General features: G+C 43.0%; 1 protein-coding gene across 1 annotated transcript; it reads left to right on the forward strand.

Moving 5' to 3' along the window:
* Positions 1 to 446: 446 nt before the first annotated feature.
* Positions 447 to 11,882, forward strand: LOC121551264 (bMERB domain-containing protein 1-like). Its single transcript, XM_041863834.2, has 6 exons — positions 447 to 750; positions 5,363 to 5,486; positions 9,674 to 9,747; positions 10,501 to 10,615; positions 11,222 to 11,292; positions 11,470 to 11,882. Exons 1-6 carry the CDS (start codon positions 672 to 674, stop codon positions 11,589 to 11,591), a joined length of 585 nt encoding a protein of 194 aa, XP_041719768.1. The 5' UTR covers positions 447 to 671; the 3' UTR covers positions 11,592 to 11,882.
* Positions 11,883 to 12,540: the final 658 nt, after the last annotated feature.

A 12,540-nucleotide genomic window follows, 5' to 3' on the forward strand; every position in this document is an offset into this window, starting at 1 on the left:
GGTCTGTCACGACTCATGACTGTAGAGAACAGTCAGTTGAGTGATAAGGAGCTATCAGCCCGAGCAGGCGCCATAAGTAAAATATTTGTTTTGCAACAGGAACAGTCGGTCCCAGACGGGTGTCCTTCTGTTCACTTCCACCTTATACTGTTGACTTATTCACGCACTATCCTGACCTTGTCAAGTGATTTTTTTGGGGGGGTGAATTGTCACCTCATGACTGAACTATTTTATCTGTCTGTGTACTGTAGACTTATAGGCTACTGCTCTCTACTGATGACTTTAGTCTGAAGTCCCTGCTGGATCAGCTCCAAAGGGTAAGTGACAGTGACCTGGGCTTGTAGTGCTGCCACCTACTGGCCAGAGGCAGCATCTGCTACCAGCCCAGTCTCTCCAGACCCTCTCTATCCCCCCGTACCTTTGCAAGTCACAAGGTGGCGCTTCACGTTATACTTCAGTCATCCGACTCGAGCTGTGTCCGTGGTGCTGAAATCCCACTGTATTCTGCAAATACATCGCCAGCGTTCAACAGGTATTCTCCACGTGGTGATGGTGTTTCGATATGGCCACATAAATAGGCGGCGCCGTGTAATTCCATTTTCAAGTAGGCTAAGGTTATTTATCTGCTACTGATTTATTATTATCAGCCTGAAGTCGTTCAGACCGAAGAAATGGAAAAGGAGCGAAAATTCTCCAAACAATATGGGTCTTTGGATCGCACCAAATTGGATGGAAAAGCCGATAAGAAGGGTGAGCCTTTGCAAAATGATTAATGATGTACAGTGCGTAGCATGGAAAGTTGTAGATATACGGGCTACCTTTTTATTATCTATTCTACTTGTGTTTTTTTGCATGAGGATAAATTCAGTTTGATAGGACTTGGTGCTGAAATCTTTCAGTTTTAGACAATTTTCTTTACAAAAATCCAATATGTTTTGTGATTTAGAGACTTTTTATGAAGATTATATGATACTCGAATTGAGCTACACCTATACATAGAAATACTTGCAGTAATCCAGATTAGATCAAAGTGTTTCAAAACTTGGGCTATTTGCCTATTATCACCAGAACCTTGACTATGTGAACTAAAGGTTATTCACTGAACCACACTATGGACATGTTAACAATCTTTGTATGTATCTGCATGCCATATATAGAAATTTCAACCAGTGACCAAAATACTGAATTCACAGAGGTCATTTCTAACTTAAAGCCACTGTCAGATGTATCATTGTCATTTTCCTCATGGCTATAAGGCTCAAAATATTACTCTGGTCCATGTGCTAATCATAAAATGAACAACACTTGACTGGGTTAAGGACACTCATTGGTGACTGGAATGGAGTAGTGATCTGATATTCTTGTGTATTGTCTGTTTTTTCTTCTTCTGTCTGTACTAGTAGAATCATTTCATGAACATGGACCATGGATAATGTTACTGCATTTAGAAGTAATAGCCAGGACAGGGAGACGTGATGAAAGATAGATCGATAGATCTTAGAGTGAGACATTTATTTTCTGAAAAGAGAACTTAGTGCAACAAGGCATAAAACAGAGCAAATGTTCCCAGGATCTTTATGTAATCTGGTTGTGCAGTGCAGACAGCAGGGGAGTACACTTTCAAATGACATCTGAAGGCTGGGGGTGGCAAGGCGACCTAAAGAGCGACTTTGCTTGGAATTAGTAGGCAAAAGAGAATGAGGGAAAAAATGATGGAAATCGGGGGTGTTTGAGCTGAGGTTGAAGAAGAGGAGTCTTTTATTTTTACTTCCTCTTAATGTTTTTGGTATGCAGAGGGGCTCAGTAGAGTGGACTGGTATCCTTAAAGAAGCCCTGAAATGCTGCTGTCCTGACTCATTGTGTTACCCTGTCTGTACAGATGCAGTGTGAGGATATCACTCACCTTTGCCTCTAGCAGTGACTCTTCACAGGTGACACAGGAAGACACAGTGATGAGTCTCCACAAAGGTGAAAAGGAATGGAGTATAGCCAGCCACACACAGAGCCCTGGTAAAGCTCTGGTCATCCAAAGTGACATTTGGAAATCCAATTGTCAGGAGCAATTTTCACAATAGGGGCAGAAAATTGCCTCCGGAGGAAGGCACATACAGCAGGCAACTCACGATCAAAACACAGACACCAAGCTTGCTCTGAGGATTTTGTCAAATGCGTAATTAGTGAAGACCCATTGAAAAAACTATCAGGAGCTTTTAAGTGGTGAGGAGTCAACCTGGGCGTCTGGAGGTCTGAGAGGTCAGAGGGAGTTGTTGACTCTTCAGGGCAGTTCACTCTGGGAGGTGTTTTGAGTTGTCTCATTAAACTAATGTTGACTAAGAACACAATAGCATTGGATAAGAAAAGCCCCTCTGTAACAATAGACTGAAGAAGGACATCTCAGCCTTTAATCCCCTGCTGAGATCTGAGTCATTTGGCATCATCAAGCTGCCTCAAATTCCACTCACCATCATGTTCAATTTTCTCACTCATCCCCAGCCTTGCTAAGCAAGTCCGTAGAACGTTACACTGAGCAATGAAAGGTTTATTCCAATTATCCAGCCCATCGTCTGTTGTAGGATGGAGCAGTTCTAGACAAAATGAAGAGGAATCTACATGATTATCACTGATTGCAAATCACTAGTCCTAATTTCAAATTGTTTCTTTGTAGTTCCCCAACATACCTTCATGCACCAGTTAAGTGTATATGTTGTTTATGTATGTTTGACAGTTCTTAGCCATTGCAGGTTGAGATGACTATAATGGAGATGATTATATTCAGTGTTTCATATCATCTTGGGAAACTAGGAGCTCATCACGGATAGCAATCACAGCGCTTCACAGACTATGACCAATGAAACAGACCGGCCCCCTCCTGGCACCACTGCTGGAGATGGGCCAAATGAGGAAATGTTAATGAGACTGCACAAGTCTACTTAATTGATGACCTTAACCAGTTCATTATAGATTCTAGAAATGTACTAGCCCGTCGGTGCTCAGCATCTATTTCCTACTTTAATTGTCACTGATTCTCAGTCTTCTGTCTCATTGTCTGAGATTCTTTCTCATTGTTCATGAAACTCAGACATGTATCAATATCCTGATGTCAACTGTTCAGAGAGAGCTGCTGTCATGCCATCCCAGTCTCAGCACCACTGAGTCTCTGTCCAGCCTGGCAGTGTGCCACTCAGAGGCACATTCCCTCCATGCTGTCCCACTGGGGGAGGAAACCCAGGAAGCATGCTGCACACATGCCATAATTAAGGCAGGCTGAAGACACACACTCACCACCACGCACACACACACCCACCACTTATGCTGCTGCCATACTGTTTACTATTGTTATTATTATTTATCCTGATATCAGTCACTTTCTCCTAATCCCTGCCTACATGTACATATCTAACTCAATACTCCAGTATCCCTGTACATTGTACATTAGGTGCTGGCACTGACCCTGTATATAGCTTCCTCTCTTATTTCTTTTTTCTCATGTTTTGTTTTTTATTAGTTATACTATTTTGATATTAAATACTTCACTGTTGGGTAGGGCTTGCAAATTAAGCATTTCACTGTACTTGGCATGAGACAAATAAACATGAAACTTGAAAAGTTCTGCTCTGGCCTCCCTCTCTCTTCTAAGACATGTTGTGCTGGGATAGGTGGCGCGAGCAGAATAAACAGTCATTTGTTCCCGTTTCGAATATCTCATTCCAAAATCATGGGCATTAATATGGAGTTGGTCCCCCCTTTGCTGCTATAACAGCCTCTACTCTTCTGGGAAGGCTTTCCACTAGATGTTGGAACATTGCTGCGGGGAATTGCTTCCATTCAGCCACAAGAGCATTAGTGAGGTTGGGCGATTAGGCCTGACTCACAGTCGGTGTTCTAATTCATCCCAAAGGTGTTTGATGGAGTTGAGGTCAGGGCTCTGTGCAGGCCAGTCAAGTTCTTCCACACCGATCTCGACAAACCATATTATTATTTATGTATTTATTTTTGTAATTTTTACCCCCTTTTTCTCCCCAATTTCGTGATTACGATCTTGTCTCATCACTGCAACTCCCCAACGGGCTCGGGAGAGGCGAAGGTCGAGTCATGCGTCCTCCGAAACATGACCCGCCAAACTGCGCTTCTTAACACCCGCCCGCTTAACCCAGAAGCCAGCTGCACCAATGTGTCAGAAGAAACGATCGAAGTCAGCCTGCAGGCACCCGGCCCGCCACAAGGAGTCGCTAGAGCACGATGAGCCAAGTGAAGCCCACCCAGCCAAACCCTCCCCTAACCCGGACAACGCTGGGCCAATTGTGCGCCGCCCTATGGGATTCCCGGTCACAGACAGTAATGACACAGCCACAGGGATCGAACCCCAGGCTGTAGTGACGCCGCAACACTGCGATGCAGTGCCTTAGACCGCTCCGCCACTCGGAAAGCCTCGACAAACAATTTCTGTATGGACCTCGCTTTGTGCACGGGGGCATTGTCATGCTGAAAGAGGAAAGGGCCTTCCACAAACTGTTGCCATAAAGTTGGAAGCACAGAATCGTCTAGAATGTCATTGTATGCTGTAGCGTTAATATTTCCCTTCACTGGAACTAAGGGGCCTAGCCCAACCATGAAAAACAGCCCCAGACAATTATTCCTCCTCCACCAAACTTTACAGTTGGCACTATGCTTTGGGGCAGGTAGCGTTCTCCTGGCATCCGCCAAACCCAGATTCGTCCGTCGGATTGCCAGATGGTGAAGCGTGATTCATCACTCCAGAGAACTTGTTTCCACTGCTCCAGAGTCCAATGGCGGTGAGGTTTACACCACTCCAGCCGACGCTTGGCATTGCACATGGTGATCTTAGGCTTGTGTGCGGCTGCTCAGACATGGAAACCCATTTCATGAAGATCCCAACGAACAGTTTTTATTTTTATTAATTTTTTATTTAACCTTTATTTAACTAGGCAAGTCAGTTAAGGACACATTCTTATTTACAATGACGGCCTACACCGGCCAAACAGTTCTTGTGCTGACGTTGCTTCCAGAGGCAGTTTGGAACTCAGTAGTTAGTGCGCAACTGAGAAGAGACAATTTTTACGTGCAACGCGCTTCACAATAACAGCACTTACAATTGACGTGGGCAGCTCTAGCAGGGCAGAAATTTGACAAACTAACTTGTTGGAAAGGTGCCACGTTGAAAGTCACTGAGCTCTTCAGTACGGGCCATTCTACTGTCTATGGAGATTGTATGGCTGTGTGCTCGATTTTATACACCTGTCAGCAGTGGGTGTGGCTGAAATAGCCGAATCCATTAATTTGAAGGGGTGTCCACATACTTTTGTATATATAGTGTATCTTTGTTTTCTTGTTTCCCTTCCAGCAGAGGAAGACATTGTGTCAATGGCGGACTCCACCATCACAATAGATGACATCGAAGGGGAGCTTTTCAGAATTGAGCGGATACGTGATGTTCTGGTACGGAGGGAATCAGAACTAAGATACATGTGAGCATTTTTTAAAATAACTATCCAATCACACCAACACTCAGTTTCTGACATCTTTTGGTGATTTATCAGAGCCCTCTAGTATGAGGTAGAAGAACAGGATACACATTTTGGGCCTTTTCAGTCTCACACATACAGTGAGGGAAAAAAGTATTTGATCCCCTGCTGATTTTGTATGTTTGCCCACTGACAAAGACATGATCAGTCTATAATTTTAATGGTAGGTTTATTTGAACAGGGAGAGACAGAATAACAACAACAAAATCCCAAAAAACGCATGTCAAAAATGTTATAAATTTATTTGCATTTTAATGAGGGAAATAAGTATTTGACCCTCCGCAAAACATGATTTAGTACTTGGTGGCAAAACCCTTGTTGGCAATCACAGAGGTCAGACGTTTCTTGTAGTTGACCACCAGGTTTGCACACATCTCAGGAGGGATTTTGTCCCACTCCTCTTTGCAGATCTTCTCCAAGTCATTAAGGTTTGAGGCTGACGTTTGACAACTCCGAACCTTCAGCTCCCTCCACATATTTTCTATGGGATTAAGGTCTGGAGACTGGCTAGGCCACTCCAGGACCTTAATGTGCTTCTTCTTGAGCCACTCCTTTGTTGCCTTGGCCGTGTGTTTTGGGTCATTGTCATGCTGGAATACCCATCCACGACCCATTTTCAATGCCCTGGCTGAGGGAAGGAGGTTCTCACCCAAGATTTGACGGTACATGGCCCCGTCCATCGTCCCTTTGATGCGGTGAAGTTGTCCTTTCCCCTTAGCAGAAAAACACCCCCAAAGCATAATGTTTCCACCTCCATGTTTGACGGTGGGGATGGTGTTCTTGGGGTCATAGGCAGCATTCCTCCTCCTCCAAACACGGCGAGTTGAGTTGATGCCAAAGAGCTCGATTTTGGTCTCATCTGACCACAACACTTTCACCCAGTTCTCCTCTGAATCATTCAGATGTTCATTGGCAAACTTCAGACGGACCTGTATATGTGCTTTCTTGAGCAGGGGGACCTTGCGGGCGCTGCAGGATTTCAGTCCTTCACGGCGTAGTGTGTTACCAATTGTTTTCTTGGTGACTATGGTCCCAGCTGCCTTGAGATCATTGACAAGATCCTCCCGTGTAGTTCTGGGCTGATTCCTCACCGTTCTCATGATCATTGCAACTCCTCGAGGTGAGATCTTGCATGGAGCCCCAGGCCGAGGGAGATTGACAGGTCTTTTGTGTTTCTTCCATTTGCGAATAATCGCACCAACTGTTGTCACCTTCTCACCTGCTTGGCGATGGTCTTGTATCCCATTCCAGCCTTGTGTAGGTCTACAATCTTGTCCCTGACATCCGTGGAGAGCTCTTTGGTCTTGGCCATGGTGAAGAGTTTTGAATCTGATTGATTGATTGCTTCTGTGGACAGGTGTCTTTTATACAGGTAACACGATGAGATTAGGAGCACTCCCTTTAAGAGTGTGCTCCTAATCTCAGCTCGTTACCTGTATAAACGACACCTGGGAGCCAGAAATCTTTCTGATTGAGAGGGGGTCAAATACTTATTTCCCTCAATAAAATGCAAATCAATTTATAACATTTTTGACATGCGTTTTTCTGGGTTTTTTGTTGTTGTTATTCTGTCTCTCACTATTCAAATAAACCTACCATTAAAATGATAGACTGATCATTTCTTTGTCAGTGGGCAAACGTACAAAATCAGCCGGGATCAAATACTTTTTCCCCCTCACTGTAACATCCATGCCTTGGCTCCTTGTGGAATGGGTTGTGGTTGTACTGTAGTAGGTTTTCACAGGGCTCATTAGAGTTCGACAGTGATCCCCTCTGACTTGGTGACGCTCCACATATGACAGCATCTAGCGATGGGAGTGACCAAGTGCATGAAGGCGAATACTGTGTAGAGAGGACAGCAGCACATTGTCTGCTCTCCTATTAGTCGACCAGCTCAGCTCCTACACACTTTTGTCTCGACACTGCACATGGACTTTGTTCTGAAAATAAACAGTTTTATACTTTTCTCTGTCTGATCCCCTTTGCTGTAATGTTTCTTCTTCATTATTGTGACATGTGTAGGAGAGAGCGGGGAGAGACTCCGAGAGAAAGGATAATGATGCTGGGTATGGGGAGGTCCAGTTGCTGGGGAGGCTATATTCTCACTGTTCCTCCTCCAGACCTCACCTTTCTGGGTTGGAGCTTACATATAAGCAACCCTTTAAACAAAGTAAATGGGATTTCTATGGGATTTCTGTGAGATGAAATATGATTACTGAACACTAACCCTACACACTAACAGTAATCACTATTGGCCTGGTAAACAGCCGTACTTCCGCTCACCGTTAAGTAGATGAGCACAGCGGCACAGAGAGAGCTTTTCTCACTTCTTACTGTATCTGTGATTCCTCCTTTTTCATCATTTGGGACAGGAGCATATTGACACCAGTCGCTGCAGAGCTCAAGGTCTTTTCAAGGCTGACCACAGCTCTAACAGAGAGAAACTGAACAGTGATAGCATAATAACAAGCAATGTACCTTTGTTTTCATGTGGAAAAGTAATTACTGTTAGGTTTCTGATGTGGAAAGTAGCTTGTTTTCTTATCTACTTAGGTGGAAGTGAAATTAAAAACTAATAACATGACATGGTTTGCTTATGGAATTAAATAAGAACTCTCATTTGCATGCAGTGCATTAGGTGTATGCAGTTCAGTGTGTATTATTTTTTAATGCTGTAGGCACCGCAAGGTGGTTTATTGTGAAAGGCAGATTTATTGTAATGTCGGGATGCAGCTTCAGACACAATGACAGGGCAATACAAAGGGAATCCATATTAAAGCACATACACAATTTCCATGCAAATAAACTGTGATGCAGCTACTGCATTGGTCACTCCTATGAAGTGGCTTGAAAATAATAACACATTTCCTGTGCTTAAAGGCCTGGGGGCATGTTTATCTAGGAGGTCATTTTCCTCTTATCGTCCGATGGAAAAGCCCAGTTATCCAGAGCCTCATTAGAATTCCAGTGGGAATAGCCACATCTGTAAGAGTGTCTGACCAGTATTGTTTACTTAAACCTCCCTACCTGAGTCAATCAGTGAAATGAGATATGATGCAGCTGCAGCTCAGAGAGATGGGGAGTGACTCATTCTCAGAGGCCCTGTGGCATCAGTTGTTTCAGCTAATAAACCCTCAGCCAACAATCATTTCAGTCCTCCTGAGAAGAGGAGAAAGCTAATTTCATTCGCCATTTACACTGAAGTGGTTTCTGTCTGTAGGATAGGCTAATATGGTTATTGTTATTATGTCTATGTTTACCAAGCTGAAATGGAAATCGCTTCAATTCTATAGCATTACATTTTACTATGTATTTGGCCATTTAAATGTACTGTGTTCGAATCGTTGAGGAGTCACTTTTTATTTAATTTTATAGAAGCCATTATCTCTACACTCATCTAGAGTATCTCTCCCTGTCTCCTAGCTCTGCCTGCCTGTCAGACAGTTTTTTCACTCAGCAGCAATCTTTTGAAAATTGCTATAATTCGCTGTTGTTATATTGACCACTGTTGTAATAGAGGAGTTATTGCAGAAGCTGAGGGCTTGATGGGAAGTTTTGCCTCAGGTTTTGCCTCAGGGACAACTGCAGGGTTGTCTGACACATTGTGGTCCCAAGGGAAGGGTGATCACATCAGAAGGTCCTCTATGTCACAATCCTTATTACTGTCCAGCAGCACCTTTTTTCTAAGAGTGACTCTCTCTGTGTGAGGTGAGGTGTTCAATTCACATAGTAGTGACTGTCTGTGTTCTTCAGTGTTAACCCTAATGTGGGGCTATACATGCAAGCCACAGTGCCTTCAGAGAGACCACTCAACACTGGAGCCAGCATGATTGTATCTTTAAGACTACAATCTCTCCATCCTCTGTATTGAAGCATTTTGTATGGGTTTCAATTGTTCTGTCAATAAGAGAAATTAGGATTGATTCCTGACTGTCAGACTAAGTGTGGTACAGGGAGAAGAACAGCCATTGTACTGACAGTCGATACGTGACAGGATCCAATTCTCACCTTGTCCTGGGTTCTCTTCCCCTGGCTCATACTAAACAGCTGTGAATATATATTTCCTTTGAAGTATATCAATGTGGTTTATGATTGAGAATGAAATGGATTCCTCCATTTTTTCCCCTCAGGATGGACGACATTCAGCTTTGCAAGGAAATCACACGGCTGAAAAAAGAACTTCAGAAGCTGGTGTCTGTTTCAAGTAGGCTACCATACACTCTTAGAAAAAAGGGTTCCAAAAGGGTTCTTCGGCTGTCCCCATAGGAGAACCCTTTTTGGTTCAAGGTAGAACCCTTTTTTGTTCCAGGTAGAACCGTTTTGGGTTCCATGTAGAACCCTCTGTGGAAAGGGTTTTACATGGAACCCAAAAGGGTTCTATCTGAACCAAAAAGGGTTATTCAAAGGGTTCTCCTATGGGGACAGCCGAAGAACCCTTTTCGTTTCTAGATAGCACCTTTTTTCTAAGAGTGTCTCTCTCTGTGTGAGGTGAGGTGTTCAATTCACATTATAGAGCGCACACACACTCACTGTGGCAGAAAATGAGGGAATATCTCCATTAAAAGGGCTCATAGTCCAGGTAGTGCTCTAGGAAAACCAATAATAAAACATTTGCAGTACAGAAAAGCAGAAGATTTGGAGCACAACCTCCTCATTATCTCAGCTTATCATTTCAATGTTTCAACTCCAGCCTCTTTCTGTATTATCTCACATTTTGTAGGTTAGATCCAGTGGTAATGCTATCCACGCCCCTTTCTCAGTATTATTGTAACAGCAACACCATGCACAGTCATCTGGTGGTTACAGATCCATCAGCCTAAGCTTAATTTGCCTGGTGCTTAATCTTGAACTGGAGCTGTGTGAATGCTTAATGATTCCTAGCATCTATGGTTACTATATGAACCGTTTATGACTGCTGTATGACCACTCCATGACTATACTGTCTGTATGACTCCAGACACAGACAAATCCAACGAGGACCGGCAGAGGGAGGAGGAGCTGCTGCAGCAGATCCACAAGCTGGTGGAGACCAGGGACTTCCTGGTGGATGACGTGGAGTTTGAGAGGCTCAGGTGAGGGCTGCCATGATCTTAAAGTCAAGGAAGTGTGGGCCATCATGTTCTTAAAGGCAAGGGATACTATAACTAAACATGTTGCCGAAGTAGCATCTAGTGACCATTAATATTGGTGACTCAGTTGTCACCTCTGAGTCATACTGTATCGGAACCTGTTTGTGACCATTCCTCCATGTTGCTGTGCAAGCCCCTTGCATTTGTTTAGAGCGCTAAATTAGCTGTCTTGCATGTTAGGCAGCCCTGCTTCTCTGACTACAAGTCTGAGTGACACTTTTGACAGATCTCAGAAAGGTGGGTGATACGTGGGAAGCAGATACTTAATAATTTACAGTAAAGTGATGTTGACAGTAGAAAACCATAAAGAGAAAATGATTTATTGTTAAAGTGAATTCACACCATCCACACATATGAACAAATGTTGGAAGTGTTCATGTGAGCCTCTTTGTCTCTATCCAGTTGTTTGGTTGGTTATTTGTTAATTTTGTGTGTGTGCGTGCATTCTTGTGTATGACTGTGTTTTATGTCAACAGTGGCTGTGAAAGATATAGTGGAAGATTTTCCCTGTTGTTAACTGTGCATACACCACTCAATCTCCTTCAACAGGGAGAGAGAGGAGGACAAAGAAATGGCTGATTTCTTACAGTCTAAATTTCCCAAGACCTCGAAGAAAAAAAGTATGTGCAAATGTGTTACCATAGTGCTGTGTAGTCGAGGCTCAAATATGAAGCTTCCTTTTGTGCAATTAGTCCAAGTCACATTGATTGAACCAAGTTAAAATATGATAACAACATTAACCATGCTGATGGTGCTGATGACAATGATGATGATAATGATGTCTCTTTTTTTCCCAGATGTCACAGAGGACCGAAGGATGACCTCCAAAGCCCAGCAGACTTCGTCCACTCCCTTCGTCACCAAAACCGGCCTCACCATTCTGAAGGAGTGCTGCGGCTTCACATGCTCTGTCATGTAGACTCCCTGCCCTGTGGAGAGACAGAGACACTTTGTTGGTGTCTGGATGGGGTTATTTGTGTCGAGCGGGCAGACGGAGCTCTCATACTTAGACTATAACCATAAACATATGTACAGTGACAGGTAGAGTTAGGACTGTGTTCCATCAATTAATCTTTTGCTGGGTTGTTGCACCAATTCAGTGCATTTTGAGAAGTGTAGATTTCAACTCATTTTTAAATTCTGTCATAAAGAGCACATGTTCAACTTAATAAAAAAACTAGTTTTCCCATCTCAAGAGGTTAAATACAAAAATTACTATAGTAAGTGCCTATCAAGTTCCAAATAAAGTAACAGGGTTGACCGCAACAGGGTTGACGATTTAATCTTAAATCACCCACAAATCCGCTTGTCACATGGAATAGAAGTTTGTTGTGTGCAACAGGGAGTGGCAATTTAATTCAAGCTTCACAATAAAAATATATATATTCAACAATATCTAGCCTGTCTATCTATGGGTAACAAGGTTAACCTGTTATGCTTGAACTGCTCAGTTTCCCACCACAGAACACCAGGAAATTGCCAAAAAGAGTAGAACCAGCTCACCTACTTTTACACTATGATTTGAATATGAATTGAATGTTTCTTTTGAAAAAAAAAATATTTAAAAAGGAATAGTTTCACCATATTAAAACCAGAGTTCAGTTCACGTAACAGGGTTGACCTTAAAATGAGGGACAGATGTAAATTATTCACTAATCACATGAAATAAATAATAATCTTCAGAAATGACTTTGTCAAAGCAACAAAATAACTAGGGCTTTACAATGATGGTGAAATGTAAGGGTTAAAAATCTTCCTAGAAGTCACAGAGGGTGCAGGTAGGGACATGTCAAAATGCAGATTTTTTGCACTTTAGTAAGTCTTTATTTAAGAAATCTTCATTTTTGAATTCTCCATCTGGTCTATAT

The sequence above is a fragment of the Coregonus clupeaformis genome, unplaced genomic scaffold (assembly GCF_020615455.1).
Source record: "Coregonus clupeaformis isolate EN_2021a unplaced genomic scaffold, ASM2061545v1 scaf0010, whole genome shotgun sequence".
Taxonomy (NCBI): Eukaryota; Metazoa; Chordata; class Actinopteri; order Salmoniformes; family Salmonidae; genus Coregonus; species Coregonus clupeaformis.